Raw genomic sequence first — 24792 nt, 5'->3', positions numbered from 1 at the left:
TGTTGACAGACTTACATTGTCAGTAGATCAAACAAATGTACAACTCATGTTCCTCTCTCTCTCTCTCTCAGATAAAAACTGCTAGAGATTTACCGAGAAGAGCTGAGTATATCAGCACCCACATTGACTTACATTGTCATAAACACACACACATGAATCGCACATACATTACAGACATGACATTCGTTTATAAGGCCTACTTTGACAGTGTTGAGGTGAAGGGTGTGGTGGGAAAATGTCACCTGCAGAAACTTAGCCAAAACAATCCGGTTATGCAGAGAGCATATGTTGGTATTATCTGTTTTTTCCTTCTCTGTTCTCCCGTCTCGTACATATCAGATTCCTCTGTTTCTTTGACGTTTTCTCAAGTTGATTGATGCTTGCTCATGCTGTGACCTGTCTCACCTCTGTCCTCAACAATTTGCCTACTGTATGTTACTCATCTATTTCAGAGGCTATCCAGAGAAATCTGAGTGAGGCATGCAGAGCAATTTGAAGTTGATGATCTAGTTTAGTAGGGTTTTTTTTGCTTTGTTTTGTTTTTAAAAAGCATTAATGTGGCTTTCTTTTCATTTGATCCAAATGTTTGACTTGTTGCATCTTTTTTGTGAAGTCAAAGTATTTTGAAAATGAAATAATTCCCATGTTTTTTAGGAAGATGGTGAATAAATTAGGTTCTGACATTTAAATGGACAAAACCAAAAAAATTAAGTAATCTGCAAATTGTTTCTATTGCCTGTTATTGTCACCAAACAATATCTGATCAATACATTTCACATCATGTAAGGTAGCAGCTGTACATATTGTGTTCATATTGCAGCTATCTTATAGAGTGTATCACAACAGTCAGGAGGTGCATGATGGATTCAATATCAATAAACAGCAAATCAGTAGAGTGGATGTTTCAGTAATGAAGGTCAGTAATGGATTTCAAGGGGATAGAAATAGCTCACCACACCTTTTGTGTTAAACATATAACTGCATGTGCCTTTTGCTTGTTGTGTAATTTTAGATTTTGCCAAAGTCAGTAGAAATATAGGGTGGGTAACAGTTTTTATAAAACTAACCCTAACCCTGAGATCAAGTGTGCAGTAAAAAGTGATTTAATCCTGGCTAAAAATCTAAATTTAAAGAAGCACAGAAAAGAAGAGAAATAAAGTAAAACAAAGGTGAAAAGTGATAAGTGGAATTTCTTGTAATAGGCCTTTTCCTTGGAAGACATTTTGACATGTCACAGTAGGAAAAGCACAGGTGTAAATAATGAAGTGAATGATGGTTGAATTGCATTTAGCTGCTTCAGTTTTAGGTTCCTGGTATTGTGCAAACTGGTTCACCGTTACACTGTCATAGTTTACTGCAACACATAATTAGAACAGAGCCATTGTTAATGTTATTAGTAACACCTGTGCTTTATACTGTAACAGGTCAAATGTCTGCTGTGGAAACCAGCCATTGATTTTTGTAACCCAAATTAAGCGCCTATAACTTGTCTATAAAGTGATTTAAATGATAAATGATTTAATAAGTATTAATAAAGCCATTCTACAACTTGTAAACCCTTTATATGCCTTATTAGAAAGTGGTACTCAGCATTTTTATGTTGTAGCTGGTTGAGGTGAAGTTTATTTGAACTGTTTCTTATATACTGTTGGCATGTATTGTACATTGTGTAACTATGCATTATATTTCATAAACTAATGATATGTTTTATATGTTAAGTATTAATCTGAAGAGTATCAATAACTGTCAGATAAATGTAGTAAAAGTACTATAATTCCCTCTGAAATGTATAGTAGTGGAGTACAAGTAAGCCAGAAGTAAATTACTCAAGTAACAGTGGTGTTAAAAGTATTCAGATCCTTTAGTATCATTAACAAAATGTACAGAAAATGTCAAAAGTTAAGTAGGGGAGACCAGGGACAGTTGTCACACTTTTTGCGATTTTTTCCAATAAATCTAAAACATTGGAACTGGAACAGTCCATTTACCATATTGTAAACTGCAATGTGTCAACTACTGAAACAATGTATTTAAGTGGTTTTATGAAATATGTACAGGTTGCAAAATTGATTTAAATACAGTCACTCCACTGTTAAACTGTCCCAGTGTACAGGGACAGTTGTAACACATGCCAGGGACGGTTGTAACATGTCTAAAATATACATAATTAATCAATCAAATACTTAGAATGAAAAAGATTATTTAACATTCATGTTATTGTGACAATTCATTTCTTTTTTTTTAAAATAACGAATACCTTTTTTAACACTACATGACAAAAAGAGGGGAAGCCATCAAATTATAATGCAAGAAAATTATTTAATGGGTAGAACACACATCCTCAGAAAAGTTTAAACATGAAATCAAAATGGATTAGTTTGAGGACAACATTCAGTACAGGGTCCAATGGCAAATGCTGTATGATCTGGCCACTGTCCTGACTGATTTGCCCTGTTTTATGCCATCTGAAGCCCTCTCCAGCAAAGGAAGTGGGACTCCCCTGTCTGTCTTTCTCTTTCTGATATTTAGCATACTGTAAGCAAACGTGTTTCCACTGACTATTAGCATACAACTGATTATCATTAACTTAACATGTAATTTTATGATCTATCTATCTATCTAGTTTACGTAGGCCTTTAGGTTTTTAAAATATAAATGAAACTTGGTTCAGGGATGGTTGCAACAAGGTGTTACAACTGTCCCAGTATCACCAGCCATGTTTTCACCTCATGTGAACTAGCTTGACTGCTAGTTTGACACATGTTAGCCATTTCTATTTTTAGCTTACAAAACAGTGATTCTAATAATACTTGTTTGGATTCCTAGACATTTGATCTCAGGACAGTATCCAAAAAATACATCTAATAGAAAAGTTAATTTTTTACCTCAAAAAAACACTTTTGCTGGTAACTTTCTCTGGGAGTTCAAATGTGGCTTTGATTCAGTTTTGTAAGCAAGAAGACAAACTAACTGAGCATGTGCAGAGTTAGTGTAATCACTGGAGCTTGTTTCTGATTGGAGGAATTCAAGGTGTTACAACCATCCCATGTTACGACTGTCCCTGGTCTCCCCTACTCATAGTGCAGAAAAATGCCCCCTGTGAGTGGTATACAGATATATATATATATTATGTTACTTTATTATTATTACTGCTATATTAATATGCAAGCATTTTACTGTTGTAGTTGGTCATGGTGGAGATAGTTTTAAATATTTTATATACAGTTGGGTAGTATAATCTGTAACAGTGGATCATGTTTTATAAGACCATATGTGTTGTATGTATGTGTTGTATGTAAAATCTTAATCTGTAAAGTAACACAATAGCTATCAATAAATTAAGTAAAAAGAGGATAACACCTGAATGTAACAGAGTAGAGGCAAAAAGTAGCATAAAGTGAAAATACCCTAAACAAGTACAAGCAGACTACCTTTAATTTGCACTTACAACTGTTTATGAACTTTTAAAAATGTATATAGGGGAGAACGGGGTAAATAGAGCCAGTGGGTAAAATGAGCCACCCCCTTTATCAAGGTAACCATAAGCAAAAGTGATCACGTGATCACAAATTAAGAAAGTATAGTTCACATTACTCAATCCATCTTCGACTCAAGCACATGGAGAGAGTGGTCAGCAAAACAGAGCAAAAAAAATGGTTTTTGTCATGCCAAGTGAATTCATCATGTCACTAAAGTTATCAGTCTTGTATCTTAATTAAAAAAGATATCTTTTGGACATTATTACATGTTAATTTAAGTCAATGTAAGCTATAAAACAAGGTCATAAACTTAGCATAACTGTGGATCTGAGCCACTGTGTGAAACAGTTTTGTCAAAATGGAGGTAGTGGGGTAAAACGTGCCAGTGACATTGGGGCAAGATGAGTCAATGGCTCAATTTACCCCCAAAAATTATTTCCTGATATTCTAGAGACTAGAGACCCTGTTCATGTTAATGTTTGATCACTGTTACAATGTATTACAGTGTTGATGAATAAATACCTAATTGTTGACTGATGTTAACTTTAAGCCACACACAAACATGCTGTACATACAGACGGATGGCAAATTAAAGAAAAAGCCATAAAGTGTCATAGTAAGGTGTTGGGCCACCAGAACAGCATTAACACACCTTGACATTGATTCTACCAAGTCTCTGAGCTCTTTTAGAGGGATGAACACCATTAATTCAAAAGATATTTTTGATGATGGTGGTGGAGAATGCTGTCTAACACATAGGTTCAAAATCTCCCATAGGTGTTCAAATAGGTTGAGATCTGGTGACTGTGAAGGCCATAGAATATGATTCACATCATTTTCATACTCATCAAACCATTCAGTGACCCCTTGTGCCATGTGAATGGGGGCATTGTCATTGAAATGGAAACATATACACTATATACTTATGTTATTGTCTTAAGATTATGTTACACTGCCTAATGGTCAAACACTCATTGTAAGACTTTATGATCTCTGCTTCCCATGTTAAAAGTTACAGTCACTGTAACTTTAGAGGGAATGTCCAGGGAGGAAAAGCAGATAAGGATTTGGCCTTCAACTCTTAATTCTCAACAGAGACCGAGAGAAACTCCCTAGAGATACGGTGAATTAATTAAAATTAACTGTTAGGGTGATGAATATGTGATGATTGTGATGCATGTGGCTGTATATGCAAGTACCAACACTGAACTTCAGTCAACATCTCTTCAGCCTAGCAAACTGGGAGATCTGGACTTATATGTATTCTGGATATTGCAATAAAACTCAGAAAGACAACTTGCTCTCTGTGAATTCATCTTAAATTTTCACAACAGTCATCCTAGAAGAAACAACTCCCATCAAGGTAGAAATGTTTGATCATAGGATAAAGGTGATCACTCACAACAACTTTGTATTGATTAGCAGTGACCCTTCCCTCTAAGGGGACAAGGTAGGAGACAACAGACATTTTATTATGTAACAACACTAAATCCTAGTAGCTCAGGGCCGCCAGGGAGAAGCTGACTAACATTTTGCCTTCCTTCACTGTAAATATTATTTGTACTAATCCTCTATTGCGCCACAGTTGCGCATATATTACACACTGCAGCAGTTTGGAAGCATGCATTTCTGCTCGGCTCTTCCCGTCACTCGGCACCTGCATAGTGAACTCCTGTCCGTCCCACCTCGACGGGGCGCGGTCCTAAGGGTGGAGTCCACCGCCTCGTTCTGGGAACATTGAGCCAATCTACAAACTTGGCAGATCCGCTGCAGTCGTCTCGCTGAATCGAGCCGCTCTCCTCCTCCTCTGGGCTCGCTCGTTTGGAAACTTCGCTCAGTCGCTCGGTTCGAGGAAAGGGAAGATGATGGCTCCGGAGCCGCTGCGGTCAGCGATGATCACGGGCAACACGGAGGACACGTCGCTCGCGGTGCCCTCCGACAACAAGCTGCGCTCGGGAAAGCAGCGCGTGCTGGATCAAGTGCACAGCATCAAGAGGAGCAAGTCCAAACCAGGGCAGAGCGGCTCACTGTCTCCCTCACCTACAGGTATGGAAAAAACTTTTATAAAAACCTCATAATGTTAACCTCTTTATCTGAGTGCTGTTGTTGTTGCATCCTTATACAACACATTACTCTTACACTCTACTCTTACACTACCTGAGCTTAGAGCCCTTTCGTGCTTCCTGAAAATCATGCATCACTCAATATCAGCAGCTGATGAGTGGCAAACTGTCTGAACGTGCAGTTTTCCTGTGCTGCTTTTTTGGCAAAGAAACCAAACCGTTCCTACCTTCTTTGTTGGCTAAAAGAACATTTGGAAAATATTTTTTCTGCTGCTTGTAGTCTAGTTTAGTGTGAGAAGATAACAAAAGCGCATGTGGAGTTGTATACGTTTTGTTTTTGTTTCTTTTTTTTTTTGGTTAAGGTGGTATGCACAGTACAGGTATAGATAGCGGTGTTATGCAACGCCATAATTGGCTTTTACTGATATTGATTATTGTGCGGGAAAACGTCGCCCACTCCCGGTGTGAAATGTGACCCTTGGCTGCTGTTGAACAATAAGTTTTGTTCTTGTGAGGTCTGCTAAACGGCGCTTTGAGACTTTCAGTCAGGTCCAACTCACTCTGAGCGCGTCAGAGCTGTTTTGTTCTCTGTGAGTTTGGAATTCAGCCCAAGGGCTCACAAAGACCCACACACACATTATGAAAATTACATTTTAGTCTTTCTGGTGTGTGACATTACTGCAATAGGCGTAATAAAGATCCAGTAAAATTGAGAAACAACACATTTTTCTATTTTGTGAAATGTGTTGCAGGATTCTTGTGGAGTTGAGATCTGGTGGTTGAAAAGTAGGCAAAGTGTAGACAGTTTTATGGCCTTGCTGTCACTTTCAACGCTTCAAATGATTGTGAAATTTGTAGCGCACACGACAAGGACACCTGTGGCCTGCTTTAGATTGGCCTTCATCAAATGATTGGGATTTAAAGGCACAGATAGAAAAATATAATCCATTTGAGAGGCATAAACAAGGTAACATTCAATCCCAGAAAACAAAAGAGAAAGTGCTGCTTAAACGTATGTTAATGGGCGTGTTAAAGGCCCTAAATCAGCTGTTATTTCTTACACTTTAACATAACTGTATGGTCTTTAAATGCAGCATTTATTTTAAAAATTGAAGATCTGAATGATTTATCATCTCTGATCCCTGAAAGTTTTAAAATTGATTTACTTTTCAATTTGGTTTGCCCCTTTAACTCTTTATTCATTTTTTTTTTTTTTTTTTTTTTTTGCATAGTCATTATTTAAGGCAAACTCATTGATCTATAGAAAAAAATTAACATGAACGTAGACAAATGTTGAACAATAAAAAGAACAACATCAAGGTTAGAGTTGCACACACCCCTGAGGTTATCAGACGGCTCCCAAGTTCATCATGATGAGTAACATACTGTTGTATTTAACTTACTGTGCGATAGTGTTGCAGCCATTCGTTGGAACCTCACCTGAGCATATTCTGATAACGACAAGGATCAGTTCTGGCCTGTGATGGTGAATGGGCCAGGTCAACAAAGATAACAAAAACACATATTCTCACTTATCATTATAGCTGTCAAGCCATTCAGATAGTTTTTGTTTTATGTGCCGAGGTTTTGAGACGTCGGCCTCTGACACCTTCTGCTGCTGCCCCAACACGATGGAGGTGACTGGATTTTCATTCATGGTGCTCAAGCAACTGAAGGTTAAGGGAAAAAAAAAACATTTCGCTTAACCAGCAAGAGTTTTCTCATCCAAAGAAGATTTTGTTCATTAAAATCAGTCAAAATCCTCTTGAAGATGTTATTCTTTCAGTTTCTACGTTCGGCAAAAGCGAGTAAAATCCATGGACGTTTCAGCTATGCCTTATTCAGGGTGCAAAAAAACTGGAACTGCTTTCTGCTACAGAAATCAACTGTAAAAACTGTCCACAGCGAGTTCTGTAGATTGTAATGACAAACACTGTGTCTGGAAAACATGTTTTGTCAAAGTCTTAAGTAGTACAAACTGATCGGTATCTGTCTTGTATTAGAGCGGCAGTAGTAGTTTCAGAGGCAGACACTTGAAAACCTCAACACATAAAACTGAGTCAGTCGGCTTGGCTTGATAGTACTTGGAGTAGGCAAAGAGAAAAAATTGTTTTTGTGTGTTTTAGGTGAACTGACCCTTTACGGCCTTTTTATCCAGCCTGATGGTACTTTACTCACCTTTTGAGGCTTCCTCTTTTCTTGCGCTGAGGTCACGTATCTTACCGCGATTATTCTGTTGTTTTTACAATCATAATCGTGTAATGGTGAAGTCATTGTCTTACATTCAACATAATATGGCAGTGAGCCTCACGTTCCCATCAATCATCCTACAAGACAGACTGACAAATGTGCCACAACTTGCTGGCTATGTGTAAAGGCTGGATTTCCTTAAGCCTAAGCTCAGAGTGCAATGCAAAGCCTTCTAATCGAGCGATATGATGTCATGTCTGTCTTTCTGGCTGACTAAAGGGTAGACATGCATTTTATAGACAGTAATGAGTGTAACATGCAATACTGAAACAGACCACTGTGAACTGGAATGAACAATGTTATCAATAAAATAGCTAAAATGATTAACTAATTCAGGTATTGATATTTAATTGAACAATATATGTAAACTGGCATTAATAAGATATTATTAATCATTCATAAATCAATCCATCAGTATATGGATTAAATCAAACAGTTATTAATAGATAACCGAAGAAACACTCATGTCGGCATGGCAGATTACCAAAATTTTGCAGAATGCAGTGTAATGACGTAGAGAAACAGATAATAGCAATCAAACACTAAATCAAAATTCAAATCGGAAGAAAATCTTTTATTTCCCTTTTTAAATACTTATTTTTGGATTCATCTATTTATTACCATTTTATGTTTAAATGTTCACATCTTTACTGTTTTAATTAGTTATTTTAAATCATTTTTGTAATTTGATTTATGTGCATGTGAATTAATTTGTTAAATAAATAAGTCTTTTAACACCTTTTACTAAATCCCTCTTGTAATTGTCCAATTAGATATCAAATAGTTAATTGTTTTATCAGAAATTGCAATGCTGCTTTTGTCCAACATAAAGCTGTGGGCATTTATTAAAATATATAATATATCAAATATTACACCTCATCTTATCATTATGGTGGAAACCTGAAGCCCACATTAAGCCACTGAATTTTAAGCAACAGCCCTCATTCTTTCATGCCAGTGTCTCATAGAGGCCTTATCTTCTTTCAATTGGCTCAAAGTTACCCAGTTAATCCAAATGGGTGTGTTTCAAGTTTGTTTGGTGTTATTTGTCCTACTGTCCCTAGTTACATCTCTGGATCTTTGGATTTGTTCTGTCTCACCGCTTATCTTGCATTCCTCACTCTGTGTCTGTCTGTTGTTTGTTTCGTTGTTGTCTTACGTCTCCTCTTTTAACAGCCGTGAGTCCAAAGACCTTGACGACATACGCTGAGTTTGGAACATTCAAGTTCGCTCCATCCAAAACAAATGGCACCTTCCACCGCACCAACTCCGCTACGTCAACAGGCTACAACAAATGGGTAATTATTTCTCTTATGTAACAGTCCCACTCGTTGTTGAACAGTTCATCAGAGCACAAACCCTTTTTTCCTTTCACTGTCTCTGTATGAAAAGACCAAATCATTGCTTGCACTACAATCACAAATACTTATCATTACTGCTGATCAGTTCTAGCCATTTGTTTTGTGTATGACATGAAACATGCTTGCAGTAATTCATCACAGTGAACAGGTCATGAATATACATGAATATGTTCTTTCAAAAATGTTACTGTTGTGTGGTAATGCAGGTTAGACTTCTTAAATGACACTCAAACTGCATTACCAAGCAAACATAATATAACTTTGACACAATAAAATCATGAAACCAATTAATTGCTTCAACAATTTAAAGGAATAGTTGTTAAAACTCAGACGAGAAAATAGATAAAGTACTACATTCATATTTGTCTGTGCAATTAAGATTGGAAACAGTGAAAACAGCTAGCCTGGCTCTGTCCAAACAAAAAAAGAGCCAGGCTAGCCAGTTTTTATGCTAAGCTATTGAATGGATAGAAATGACTGTGGTATCGATCTGCTCATCTCACTCCCGGCAAGAAAGTAATTAAGTGTACTTCCCTAAACTGGAGCACGCTTTGAAAAACATTTGACAGCAATTAAAAGACTTTTCTTTTGTAAATGGGGAAAAACATGCCAACAATGCTGATATGATCCTTAAAAGATACACTCCCTGATGGTTAAGATGTCTGAATAGCTCCCATACATCCTGAAATTCCCTCCCAGGCAATTGTTAATGTTTGGAAACTCAACTGTGAGACTTTTTAAGTGGTGCAACTGGATGCAATATCAGGAGGTGTGTTATTTCAATCCATCAAGTCAAGTCAGCGTTAACACCTTAGTCCCTGGTGATTTATGATATTGTTTTATGAAACATTACACCATAATTATGCTGGTCCCGCTCATGGTGTAGCTGCATGGCTCTCCTGGTTTAGAAATCACCTTTTTATTTCTGCGGCCAGATTAATTGCTCTGGTGCCCTGCTACAGTGGTTACATTTGTTTCATCTTGCAACTTTGTCCTTGTCCATGTGTTGTTTGTGTGCTGTACATGTGTGTGCATGCAGAGTACAGTACCTTACAGCCTGTGCTGCACATGTATGAGTATAATGAACATGTGACAGAAATACCGTTGTATTCTAGCAACAAGGCATATGTGATTTCCTGAGTTTATAAATGGACAAATACTGATTTTGAGTGTTGCTCTCAAGTTTAGTCCTGTCACTAAGAGTCAGGTTGAGTTCAACTCATTTGCAGCACTGGACTAATCCAAATTCCACAGATGAGTAAAGTTGACTTCATCAGTGTGGTTTTGTATGTGTGTGAGTGTGTGTGAATATTTATTTGCTCTGGGCTGGGCTAACCTGGCCTACTGACAGTGACTTGAGGCATGTCTAGGGAGTGTGGCGATGCGTTCTTGCTGATGAAGGCTCATCATCATCACATCATGGAATATATTTCTATCACATTGTGCCTTCGTTTGTTGCTCTGATTCTGTGGTTGATTCCACTTTATTTAAATTCCACAGGCAAAATGAATATGTGAGATGCTTGGTAAAAGTTGCATTGCAGAGCTAGTAACCACAGATTCTGTTGTGGTTCCTCTTTTGTCTCTTGTATTTGACTCTTAGTATTACACCTGTCACCCAGAGCAGCATGTATTTGCACTGCTTTACTGAATGAACGTGTTCATGAAAAAGTAAAGAAACATAAAGGAAGAAACAAACCAAGCAACAACAGCAACTCAAAACTATTAAAACTGTGTAAAATGATAATATAATATAGGTTATAATGTTAAAATAAAAGAAACAGGATTTGCTTCCGGACTCACTGTTAACGTGTTTCTGCATTTCTTGACTTTTGGTTTGTAGTGTTGAGTCTGTCATGAAAGCTCAGATATTTTTGGTGTAAACATAGGCAACTAGGAGAGAGCAGCTCTTTTTAGCCTTTGGGAATGAATTCTTTGAATGTGTGACATTTCTCCACTTTCCCATACTACAGTATTGATACCACATGAAATTTACTGGAAATTTAATTGAGACTGTTGACTAAATGTTAACTAAATGGGAATGCCTTTTTTTTGCTAATCCAGTGAATTCAGTACCTAAAAAATCGAAGTACTCTGTCAAAATATGTAAATACAACTTTGCCATGAAATTGCTCTGTTCATTGATTTAGAACATTATGCACAATTGCCTAATACAACTAGAAATATTATCATCTCATGTATTGTCATTATGATTATTCCCATCTGGGTAAGCACTATGAAAAGGCACTTCACAATGCTTTTGGCAGTACGCAGGGATATCCTGCTCCTATTTCTTTCCCATCTAAATCACATTAACAACAATATTTTTGTACTTTTACTCAATTTCTGTCACTAAATACAACAGGGAAGCATCCTGCAATTTTTCTGTGCTGCTTGTATTTGCTCTGCAGAATTTGCATCTATTTCTCTTATACACCCTCTGCTATAAGGAAGGACCCAGTGGCTCATTCAGGCTGTACCCAAATGAAGGGAGCATGCAGCAGTTGGAGAGTAAACACTCTCAGTTCTTATCAAACGTGTTGTTGACACATCCTGTTTTCTCCTCCATAATAGCTAAATAGCGAGGGCTGATGAGCAGCTGGTAACCAAGCAACTGGTCCAGTTTGAAGCAGGAAAGAAAGTTGTTACACAGAAAGAGGTCAATTCATTTTTTTTAAAACAACTCTCTCTCTCTCTGTGCATGCGTGTGTACGTGCGTGTGTGCGTGTGTGTACCAATATCCCTTCCTAATAAATTCAACAAATCCAAATGTCAACATGTCCGCTGCAGTGATTAATGGTAAGAGAATTTTTTGTGAGGATTTGAGCAGTAATGTGTTTGTTTTGGTCGACATGCAGGGGAAATTTCTTCCTTTCATTGTTTCACTGGTACACACTTCCCTCCTCACAAATGTTCAGTGTTTAAACACAGATGGGAATGTTTTAAGTTGCTTGCTTTGAAAAGTTTTGTGAATCCACGCCAATAGGAGACAAAGGTTTAATTGTGAGAATGACTCATTATTAGAGTATTTGCAAGGCATATTATGTCAGTTTTACTTGGCTAGTTTGTGGCGAAGCTTGAATGTTTGTTTTGTACCCACATGTACACACAGACACAGCAAAAAAACAAAGAGAAAATAAATTGATACATAAACAATACATAATTATATGAGATTATGTTATGTAGTGACATCAGGACTGTGAAGACAGGTTTAACGAGTGCCATGTCTGACTTGCACACGGAAAGCACTTCTGTGAGAAAGTGCTCAACTGCACCAGCAGCCTTATACACAACTGGCTGAGATAGTTTCCAGTGGCACTTATTATGTTAGCTTAGTTTGTATGATTGTGCGGCATTCTGCTGCCCTCAGCGTAAACTGAGGAAAAGAGAAGGCATGCAGGCTTTGTGTCAGGTCAAATTCCTCTGTCTTGGTTTACAGGGGGTTTCTTTGAAAACTGTTCTTGGGGAAAGTGGGTTACCTGTTTGTGTGTGTGTGTGTGTGTGTGTGTGTGTGTGTGAGAGAGAGAGAGAGACAGAGAGAGAGAGAGAGAGAGAGAGAGACCTGGATTATTGCTTCAAAGAAGCCTTAAGGTGTTGCAATATTTTAGCAGATAACAGTATTCTTGTCCCAGTTAAGCTAGAGTTTCAGTGACTGGCTGGTGCATGGCCTTCTCATAATGTATTAAATGTGTAGTTTTCTATCTAATCTGAATAAAATACTGTGTAGGCTCATAATTTTACACACATATCATGCTCTGGAAAACCTTTAATGGAAATGTTTTATGCAAGTTACCATCCTGAACCATACTTTTTTTTTTCTAGAGTCGCTCTTTGTCCACTAAAACTGTAAGTGGAAGACATGTCAGCAGCTCGGGCACATGGGAACAACAAATCGGCTCCTCTAACTGGCCCCACAGTCCCAATGGGCTGAAACCCAGTCGCAGTGACCCTGCCTTGGCTCCCTCGTTTTCTGCTGTTCCTGCACCCGTTATGGTGATCAGTTATTTTTTTATATGCAAGGCATACAGTATGTGTCTAAAAGTTTTAAAAAACTACATGAAACCAACAGTACCATATAAACAATGTAAATTGCTCTTTTTTAGAGAGCCAAAGGACAGACTGCCCAGAGCCAGCACACCCTCCAGACTCGATTTAACAGACAAAGCACCTATTCCAACAGCGGTCACATGACCAGCAGTCAGCCACGCATCTGGCCACCTTCTGCCCAGTCTCACAATGAGAACAAGATCAGTACCATCAAAACCTCCAAGAAAGAGCAGCAATCAGCGTGAGTTCACTTGTCTCCTTGGCTTTTAAATGTAATTATTATCCTTTAAATGCATAGAAAAGTGTTTTCTACAACAAATGAAACCTGTGCTGTTTATTGAACTTGTGGCACCAGATTGATTTAGTGTCTCATCTCCATTTATCGCTACACCAACCTTCTCTTCCATTCCTGTGCCTGTTTCTGCAGGGTGAACAGCACAGCGACAATATCAGACCTGACCCTAAAGGAGGCTGTAGAGTTCCTGTCTAATCCTGAAGAGACATTCCAGCAGTGTGGAGCCACCTTCATTCAACACACCACCTTCAAAGAGGAGCACGCCAAACAGGAGGTCAGAGCACTCTCTCACACACAAATATACTGTAAATGCTCATGTTACCACACACAGACACCCACCAAACATACACACATGCACTGTTGTCCTGTTGTTTTTTTCATATCACATTTGTATGAGGATTGTGTTGTATAGTAGTGATACAAGTGGAGGAGTGCTCTGTGAAGACCTCTATGTTACCTGCCTTGAGGGAAAGGGAGGAGAATGCATTTGTCATCACACTAGGCAGCTTGTTCTCTTTGTGACCTACGGTGTTGTCAATCAACTGCCACGCCTTAAAGTTGCACATTACTATACATGTGCCCTCCATGTCTCTGTGTCTCAGGTTTTCCAACTAGGGGGTATCCCTGTTCTGGTGACCCTGCTGCGCAGCCCCAGCCCTGGGGTGAGCCAGGCTGCTGCCGGGGCCTTGAGGAACTTGGTGTTCAAGCACCAGAACAACAAGTTGGAGGTTCAGCACTGTGGTGGTATAGCTAAGGCCCTGCAGCTACTAAAGGAGACAGACTCTACTGAGACTCAGAAACAGATCACAGGTAGGACATTTTATCCAGACAAGTCAAAATATTGGATGGAAGGAGAACAAAGTGGGCCTTTAATTCAAGGTTAAAACATCAATCCTACGGGAAAAATATCACAAGACTGAGAAGAAAAGTATTAAAAAAGTAAGAACATGTATTTAAGAATACGAAACTACATGATGATAAAATTGACTCAAAAAAAATTGCATCTTTCATTTTTTACTTATCTGTAATATGTAGGCCTGCTATGGAACCTGTCCTCTGCTGATGAGCTGAAGGGAGAACTTATCGCAACAGCTCTGCCCGCACTTACTGAGAATGTAGTGGTGCCATTCACATGCTGGTCAGACAACAGTGCCAACAACAACATACACCCTGATGTCTTCTACAGCGCCACAGGATGTCTGCGGTGAGAACATCTCTCTGCTAAAGGAAGGAATCTCTGTCTGTATGTATGTGTGTCCTTCGCATGCCTTGACAACCGTTCATCCAATCGGCTTCACACTTGGCAGGTGTTGAGGACCCAAGGAAGTGCAGTGTTGAGTATGAAGTTGTTTGGATGAGCGGTTCTCGAGAAATGTATAAAAATGCCTCATGAACAACGTTGCTTCTGCTTCTTCTTCTGTCCGTGGAGTCAGTGAGCGAAAATACGGACAGCGCAACTCTGCCATTACAACCCACATTGTGGCTGTAGGAGGGATTACATCCGTAGTGACAAGAACTACCATAGAGAATAAATTTGATAAGTTCAGAGAGTTGCTCACGCGCGAGAACTTGGTAGGTACAGTATGTTGAAGACATAGTGCAGGATGTCTGAGGCACATTTTGAATGATCAACTTCAGCTCAGCTCAAAATTGTAGTCTGCCAATAGTCTGTATGTGAGGCGTTTTAGGATCATGGGTAAATTGTAGCGTCTACCGATAGCCTGCATGTGAGACATTTAGGGAGCGTTAGTAAATTGTAGTGTGTAACAATGGTCTGCATGAGAGGCGTTAAGGGGACAGGCACTGTTCTCTCAAGGTATTGAGAAATTGTACCTCCAGTCTGCACCTTCACAGGGTTGATGTTTATGTTTTGAAGGCATAAATCAGACAAAAGATCTATACACTGCGTTGATAAGTGCCAATAAATTTGATTTAATAGCAACACCTTGGTGTCAGAGTTCTTTGCCTGCCTTTGTCATGGCTTTGTATTGTTTCCTTGACAAAGCATGGCACAGATATCTGTGAGGTGGAAACATTGTTCTGTTTAATTAAATTGGTTGCAGATTTATTGCCAGATCTTTTGCCTGATTGCACAGCAAAGAGGACTGCTTTTCTGAGTTGTCAGTTTGGAAATTAACCAGGCAGAAGATAAATGTGTATTAAACTATTGTTGTAACTTCTTAACACTGCTTTGGAAACCTTGTAGCACCATGCCTAATCACCATAATCAAGTTTGCTTACAGGGTGTGATAGTTACATGATGAGGCACTCACAGGTCTGTGCCTGTTATTATATTCTAGACGTTTTTGTGTTTCCACGTGGATTGAAATGAATGGTTGAAATGTGTGCAGGAACCTGAGCTGTGCCCAACAGAAGGACAGGCAGGCGATGAGAGACTGCCGTGGCCTCATAGACTCCCTCATGAGTTACATGGAGGCCTGTGTGGCAGAGGAAAACCCTGATGACAAGGTAACCTTGTGAACCAACAGTTATCTCTTTCATCTCTATCAAAGGAAATATTTCCCATCCACCACGAGTAGTTGTCAATGGATAGATTAAAACTTAAGGGCTCTGCACTTCAGACTGCATCAGAGTTGGTTGGTAGACTAATTATTATCCAGGCACCCTTGTCCATTTTGTCTGATAGGGCGCTGCAGAGAAAATGTAATTTAATATTCAGTGTACTGATACATAGGTGTTTTTCACAGCAGATATTTTGACTTGTCATAGTATGAAAAAGCACAGGTGTCAGTAATCACATTAATAATGGCTACCCCTCTTCTTCTCTTCACACCAACACCAATAAAGGAACATTTAATCAGGCCATGATTGTTGACATTGCTCTGTTTTCTGGCTCATAGTATTTTTTCCACATTGTCTCTTTAACACTCAATTGTGGACGTGAGAGCAGGCGGATTAGCTATGGTTGGATTCATGTGTGGTGACGTATCCTTGTTTACTCAGAGTTCCTGCAGAACGTGTCTCATGTGTATCTCACAGAATATGTTCAAGTCCCGATACTAAATATATCCTTAAGCACATTTACACACATATGCAGTACAAATACAAATACATCACATGCCCCCTTCAATGTGTGTCACACGCATAAGCAGGTAAACACTGCAGGCAGCATGTATATATATTTAGTGTCTGCTTGTTGAAGTTTTGGGTTTGGATGTGTGCTTAATTCCATGTCTGTGCTGGAGCTGTGTGTACACAAGCTTCCTTTAATGAAGAGGATGATTGTCGGATATGTTGCATGATTATGTGTTGCCTATGTGAAATAAAAGGCAGGATATATTTTGTTTATTTTATGTCACCTTTGCAATGGTGAGACAATAGCTACTTCTGGTAAGTTGTAACTAAAAGCCTTATGGTTATGGAAGAGGACAGTTTCTGTGCTTTATTTACATTGACGGTTTTAGATACATATATATGCATCTTTATCTCTGTTACCCTCTGTCAGTAAACCTAACTGGATCTACTGAAACACATCAGGATTTATAGAAGAATGTATCCATTTCCACAGCACAGTAGCTGACACTTGCTTAATCAATAGGAACTGTGAACCTTGAACCATGAAAAAAAAGAGAAGAAAATTAGGGAGGTTATCAGTATGGGCTTGTGTTCCTCTGATGGACTTAGAGGGAAATTTCAGTATCTGTCAACCTGGATGTTATTCTTATATTTTTGGCTATTAATGTTTTATTCACTAGCTACGAGATTTGGGAAAGAATGACAGGGGGCAAAGAGCGTGAGCCTCCTACAGCTTTCCAAAAAGTTTCAATCACAAAAAAAGCTTCTCTTTGAGTCCAAAAGTAAACTCAGGAAATAGTTCTCTGGAGACCCTTTGTAGCTGTTGAATCGAGCAATTAACCACTATCATGCAGTGACGGTCAGGGAGAACTGCATGGTGTCAACCTTTTCATTTTATTTTTTGCAACTGGGAAACTTGCAAACAAGAAACATCTGCACATTTGTTATTTATTCTCAGAGTTATGACCAATAGATAACAACTGTTCTTGAAAATGATGATGAGAAGATTAAGAGGGTAGTAACTCCTCGTCTCTCCTCTATGTAGTCTGTGGAGAACTGTGCATGTATCCTCCATAACTTGACCTACCAACTGGAGACCGAGTCGCCTCAGTGCTTTGCCAAATTCAACGCTTTGACGGAGAGCCAGTCTGGAAGTAGGAAGAGCCCAACAATCGGATGCTTCAGCCCCAAGAGCAGCAAGGCTCAAAAGGAAGTGAGTACCACCAAACTCTTCCATCCCTGTGTGTTGACCAGATTGTGACATGCAAAACCTTACTCTCCTCTTTTTCTCATTCTTTCTCCTCAGTTTTCATTTGATGCTGTTCAAAGAATGCCAGAGGACAGTGCCCCATCAGGTGTCAAGTGGCTGTGCCATCCCAAAGCAATGCAGACCTACCTGTCTCTGCTGGGCTCATCCCAGAAAGATGCCACCCTGGAGGCCTGCTGTGGTGCCCTGCAGAACCTCACTGCCAGCAAGGGCTTGGTGAGTACAAAGAATATAATTATTAGGATTACCTTTTGTGTGTGGTATTAATGGAGGTTTAGGATCATCAACAGTGACAGGGAGATGGTAGGATTAATAATACAACTGCACAAGTAGAACTGGCTGGTTTTATGAGAAAGGGTGGAGTTTTGTCTACAGTGATTCAGAGGTTATTTGTATTAGATTATTACAAAGTCAACTGGATTTGGTTCCACAATGCAAACATGTTTTGTATCAGGGATCCAGTGCCATGAGCCAGATTCTGGTTCAGAAGCTGGGGGCTCTGCTGCACATGCCCCCTCTGTTAAAGTCACCTAACCGGAGCCTGCAGAAGACTGCCATGTCCCTGCTGGGAAACATGTCTCGGACCAGCAGTTTGCAGACCTCCATGGGTAAGAAGACTCATGAGATGTTGATAATAGGTGTTTCAGGGGAATAGTTTGCCTGTCGGTTTTTCAGGTAGCAGTGACTAAGTTACTGTTTCCTTTGTCTTCTTTGTAGCAAAGCAGATTTTGCCTGAGCTCACCGGCCTCCTCTCCTCTGGCCCCCGGGAGATGGGGAACTCAGACGAAACTATAGCAACAGCTTGCAGCACGGCACGGAGTCTGATGTTGTCGGACACTGAGGTCAGCAAGAAGTTCATTAATAATGAACTGGTGTCATCACTGGCTGACCTCAGCGAGAATGGGTGAGTCTTTATTTATTCATCTCTGTGTGGGAAACTCAGCTTTCAAAGCTGCGACCATCTTGAATGTATTTCTTGGACTACAGTCTGTAAAGCACTTTGAACTGCCTCTGTGTTTCAAAGGTGCTATACAAATAAACTTTACTTGCTTTGTCTCGATCAAAGGGTTAGCTCACCCCAGTTGCCAAAAAATAAAAATATATTTTGACTTACATGTAGAGGTTTTCAGTCATGCGGATAGCTTTGAGTTTTATCTGCCCATGTTTTGAGATTTGTTTGAGATTCCTGCTTCCATGCTAGTACAATAGAGGTGAAAAGAATTTCACAACAACATCTCTTTATCTCCTGCCTGTTACTGAACACTAGTCAACAGCTGCAATTGCAACTACTTTCTACCAAAAAAGTAGTCCTGATGAAAACCATTGACAGGTTGGATTATCAATAGTAACTGGGAAATTGTATCTGGAAAGAGATATTGCTTTTGAATTTCTTTTGTATTTTTTCAATGATATGACCACTACAAAATGAAATTACATTCTCCTCCTCAATATTGCTGTGACAACACAAATCTCAGAGATCTAAACTATGTCCATGGTTAGATACGGTACAACTTAGGGTGAGAAAATGTGTTTGTATTTTGTAATTTGGATAAACTATCCCTTCAAGGCACTATAAATAACATAAACATCTTCACAATATGTGTTAAAGTAAATATTTGTTATGCATTCTTCCCCTTTAACAGTGAGTATATATCATGTAACTTTTCTAAACTACCACTATCATTGTAGTTGTCATTGCAGCTTATGGTCAAAAGGTTATTTTAGCACAAACACAGTCAACTTTTGTCTTCTGCCGTCAACATATGTAAAACATATTGTATGCAGTGCAGGTGACATGCTCAGTGCTTCTTTTCCTCACATGCCTGTTTTGTTTCTGCATACTTTGCCTTACTTGTTTCTGTCTGCTTCTTTTTTCCATTCGTCTCATCTTGTGCCAGCCAGTGCTTTTTCCTAATGACCTTTACCCATCTGTTCTAGGTCTTTCCCCAAAGGCAGCAAAGCAGCCTCCCTGTTGCTCTACAGCTTGTGGAATGAGAAGAATTTGCAAGGAGTTGTGAAAAAGGTAAATTAGAAAGAATGGAAATGCAAAAAGTGTGTCTGACGGTGTGTTTTAATTCTTTTAGGTAGACACAACACAAACCTGTCATATCCATGTGTCAGGTTAAAGCTTAGCACATGCTCATATTTCCTTGCACAAGCAGCGGGAGGGCCCAGCATAAATGGGTAGGTCTTTATTATTACTCCTCTGGCTACACAGTCAATTTTCCTCAATCCTGCCCCACCCTGGAGTTCAGTGAATACAGAAACAATCACATTGGAATCCTGGCAGACTGGTTTTCAGTGCTCACTGTCTATTATGAGAGGTGTAATACAAGAAACATGGAGGGGAGATTAAGTAAGGGTCAAAAGACAGCGACAGGGTGGAGAATAGAAAGATTGAATGAAACCTTTTCTTGAAATATGTGTATAGCATGTATGAACAAGTATCATATGAACAGCAGCAAAGTAAAAGTCATAAATTAAGAACAAAAGTGACAGAAAAGTAGAGCTTGCAAGCGAGGGAAAACTCTAGTTTTCACGCTGCCTTGAAGCTCCTCTACCGCAAGTTGCTGACACAGTACATTTCATTTCACAATTAGAGTAAGGGTGTGTGTGTGTGTGTGTGTGTGTGTGTGTGTGTGTGTGTGTGTGTGTGTGTGTGTGTGTGTGTGTGTGTGTGTGTGTGTGTGTGTGTGTGTGTGTGTGTGTGTGTGTGTGTGTGTGCATGAGCGCGCAAATATCCTGTCCTGATAAATTCAACAAATCCAAATATCAACATGTCAGCTGCAGTGATTAATGGTGAGAATTTTTTGTGAGGATTTGAGTGGTATCGTTTTTGATCTTTGGGTGATATACACGGGAGAGTTTTTGCTTTCATTGTTCCACTGGTGCACACTTCCCTCCTTACAAACATTCACCGTGTTAAAACACATATGAGAATGTTTTAACTCGCCTGTTTTGAAAAGATTTGTGAATTCACTGTCATTTTGCAAACAAGCCAATAGCAGACAAAGGTTTAATTGCGAGAATGACTCATCGTTGGAGTACCAGGGCGCGTTATGTAAGTTTACCCAGGCTTTGCCAATTACCTGGTTACTTTGTGGCAAGGCTTGAAGTATGTGTGTGTGTGTGTGTGTGTGTGTGTGTGTGTGTGTGTGTGTCCGTACATGTGTGCAACACCCTTAACTGATTACATTTAAACTTTTTGATCCGCAGCTGGGGATGGGCAAATCCCTTTTTGTCAATGAGAACACCTCAGCAGTGCACAAGTCAATGCAAGTCATTGAGTGAGAGTGACGGACAAGTGGACCGGCACAATGAAGCCGAGAGGTATAATACGCTTCTGAATGCTTGTATCTGCTTATGCAGAGCCAAACCGACAACTGACTTAACCTACTTACAAGTATTGTGCATGTATCCAAAGCCTCATATATCATATTCCTCTGTGCCGTAGACCTCTGTTGTTGTCCAAAAACTATTAAAAACACAAACCTCTCTCTTGGGACATGTTTGACATGTTTTTAATAGTTACGTCTACGGCACAGAGGAATATGATAAATCAGAATTTGGATAAACGCACAATACAGTTCATTGTTGGTTCGGCTCTGTATGTTAGATTTGTTGACAATAAGAAAAATATAAAAAAATCACCAGCCAAAGCTTTTAAGACTCAATGGGACCAAAATGAGCAGAATGTGCATCAAAAGGAGTAAAGTGTTTTCTCTCTGTCTCTGCCCCTTTTCTTGCATGTCCTTGTGTGTGTGCTTGCAGATGGAAACCAGCATGTTTAGACACTTCTGTGGCCACACCCTTTCAATGAGGAGAGTGAAATTACTTTTCTTTTCATTTATTCAATCATTCTTTCTTCATATTTTTCATAATAACCTTGTCCTTGTTGACAGAGCTCAATCAAATATGAGTCAATCGTATATTGTACATACAATAGAGAAAAGAGAGCTTTTAATTTCATGAATAATCCTGTGGTGTTGTATGTATTTAATTTCGATATGTTGCTGTCTGTGTATATAAATGGGTGAGTGTGTTTTTGGTAGGTTAAGTGTGTGTGTGTGCTTAAACCCAGTTCCTCATAACCAAAGAGCCACAGTGCACCAGGCAATGTCATCTACAGTCACATGATATTGATTCACATTCATGTATTCATATCTGCAGTGGCTTAATGATAAAATATCTATTGTGGCCTTGAGGACTGAGTAGCCAAAAATGAAAGAAATAAGAAAAATATATAAAAAGCTAGAAAGAGGAAAAAAAAGCCTGAGTGTATTAGTGATACTGTTGCTATCAGATGAAATCTTGTATATCCAAAGAGTGTGTTTTCCTTAAAGGTATAAAAAAAGTGAAATAATAACAAGATTTGAAAGATTTTTTTGTTGTTGTTTTTTGCTTTGTTGAAGTTAATAGGTTTTACACTGAATGTACCTACAGTATATAAAGCATTGATAGAAAGAACTGAGAAAAATCTCAGTTCAAGTGAGAAAAAAAACAGGGATTCGGAAAGTTTCTATATGACAGCAAGGACATGCTACATTTCTGATGTTTAATGCCATTTATTGGATTGTTTTGTTACTTTGTTTCATCATCTGTTTCATTCTGTGATTCAGAATTTTGTTTTACAAAAAATGAATTGAAAAAGCTTAATAAATAGTTAAAGAAATTGTTTGACGTTTTGGGAAATACACTTATTGGTTTGGATCGATACCACTCTCATGTCTCATTGAACATGGAGTTACAGTCAGCAGCTGGTTAGCTTAACTTTGTATTAAGACTGGGAAACGGGAAGCAGGGCTAGCTTGGCTCTGTCCAAAGGTACAAACCTGCACCTCTAAAGCTCACTAACTAACACAATATATCTTGTTTGTTTAATTCACACAAAAACGAATGTATTAAAATGACACTTTGGGGTCTTACAGGGGGTTATGTGCCGGACTTGTGAAACCACAATGTTTTGCTTTTACACTTTTTCTGTGGATTAAACCATTGAGAGATAACTCTTAATTAATGATCAACTAGTGAAAATATGTTACTTTTGGACAACACCAGGTTAGCTGTTTCCTTGTTTTCAGTCTGTATGTTCAGCTGAGCTAACAAGCTGCTGACAGTAGCTTGTAGCAATCTTTTCTCTCAGCAAGAAAGTAAATAAGTGTGTTTTGCAAAATGTCCCACTATTACTTTAAAGTGCAGTACTAAGTGCCTGCTTCTCTTCAGTTGCTTTGTCGTAAACATGCTGATTTAAATTTACATGTTTTATATTATATGTTGTTTAATTTTGTCATTATTGTTTATTTTCTTGCATAAACTGATAAATCAGAGACAGAGAAGGATTGGAATGTAGTACATGACATTACCACCTGGGCACAGCTGGTGCCCATTCACTCTTATCAACTATGTAAAGAAATTTGGAGCAACATGAATAGTCAGTCCTCAGAATAACTTTAGAAGTCCAATTTCAGACTAAAAGAAAAACCTGTCAGTGTTAGTTGCTGGCTGCACACTGAGAGTCTTTAAAGTGTTCTTTGATCTAACACTAACCCAAACACACTGAGCAGATGAAGATGAAGGGGCCATGCTCTCAAACACAAATCTAATGAATTATGAACTATGTGTGCAACTTTAGATGAACCACAAGCAAGAGGATCTCCACATTTGAATACATACTGTTTAAATGCTGTTTTTATTTAAAATCAGATATATGGTTCATCATCTAAACATGTCATATGTAATTTTTGCTACTGTACCTACCTATTAAGGTTTAAGAGGTCATTACAAGGTATCCGCTCTCATCCGCTCTCATCTCAACAACAGTGTTGTTTACTGAAAACAGGTTCTAAATCTTCTTAAAACTCGAACCCTTTCAGAAGACCCAGCTTTACAAATCACTAAATCTCCCCTGCTACGAGATGAGACGGTTGGCAACTGTGGGGGATTCCCCATGACCCCACAATACTCCTCAGTGGACTGTTTTTATGCTTGAGACATCCTGTATAGGGAAGATTGACGTCAGTATTGCTTAAAATGTATTTTTGGAGAAATGTGTGTGTGGCATATAATTAGGAGTATTCCCCGTCACTCAGTCTGTACATAGAATAAATAACACATATACAAAGATGAGTTGTAAATGGTGGTCTTTTCTTTAACAGCCAACCCCAAAGCAGTTCAGTGTGCTATGTATTGTATTAGATGGTGGAAGATACTGATCTCTCTATACAACACTGCTTGAAGATGTCTTGAACTAATTAAGCTCAAAGTTTTCATTCCAGCAGAGATTTTGTGGTGCGTGAGCATACCATTCTCTGACTAAGAGAACAACTATGAATGAAAACAAAATGAGGAGTCTTGAGTGTGGGTGTGAGGGTCTGACTGGAGCATGTTTGGTGAGATTTAATTTCCAAAAGCTGATTTTGGATGTGTTGCACTTTGCACAGTTGTACAGTTTTCACACAAATCATTCATGTCTAATATTCACAATATGCTTTATTTCATTTTATTGTATTCTGCATGCTTTATTTATTCAATTCAGCAAAATGAGTTTCATAGTCTTCTAGTCTCTTTTTTTCTCCGCACACTTTTTAAAAATGATTTTCCACATAAGTTGACTGGACCAACAAGCTTGTTCTTCAGTGTATAGAGTATATAAAAAGATTTTTGTTTTTTTGGTTTTTGTTTGAATTCTTCCAAGCGATAAACTATGATGCATGACAGTTTTATCTGTCATCGATCGTGTCTGTTGGACATCAACACATCACTATCAAAATATTTTCAACTGTTATCTCTCCATTTAAGTTTTGCCCCTGGCGCTTTCTTGACAGTTAATGAAAAGGAGTGAAAAAAAAAAACTTTGCAGATGCAGTTTGTATGACTCATTTACTGCTGTCGCCACGGTCTGTTGATGAATTATTTAGTACATTTATTGTAAAAACGTGTCCCTCCACTGGGTGGTTGAGTGCTGAGAAATGATACAGATCAGATCTACACCAATG

At 38.7% G+C, this 24792-nt stretch overlaps 1 protein-coding gene across 1 annotated transcript; it reads left to right on the top strand.

Moving 5' to 3' along the window:
- The first annotated feature begins 5012 nt into the window (after positions 1–5012).
- On the top strand, positions 5013–23920 carry LOC121895450 (plakophilin-1). The gene is made up of 15 exons (XM_042408609.1): positions 5013–5525; positions 8969–9090; positions 12975–13145; positions 13256–13440; positions 13627–13768; positions 14097–14304; positions 14530–14698; positions 15846–15963; positions 17576–17743; positions 17837–18013; positions 18252–18405; positions 18515–18701; positions 19736–19820; positions 21014–21127; positions 21569–23920. The coding sequence occupies exons 1-14, from the start codon at positions 5342–5344 to the stop codon at positions 21086–21088; spliced, it is 2145 nt and encodes a 714-aa protein (XP_042264543.1). The 5' UTR covers positions 5013–5341; the 3' UTR covers positions 21089–21127; positions 21569–23920.
- Positions 23921–24792: the final 872 nt, after the last annotated feature.

The sequence above is a fragment of the Thunnus maccoyii genome, chromosome 4 (genome assembly GCF_910596095.1).
Source record: "Thunnus maccoyii chromosome 4, fThuMac1.1, whole genome shotgun sequence".
In the NCBI taxonomy this organism is placed as follows: Eukaryota; Metazoa; Chordata; class Actinopteri; order Scombriformes; family Scombridae; genus Thunnus; species Thunnus maccoyii.
The sequence above is the reverse complement of the archived record's forward strand: the minus strand, read 5'-3'. Positions and strand labels throughout refer to the sequence as shown.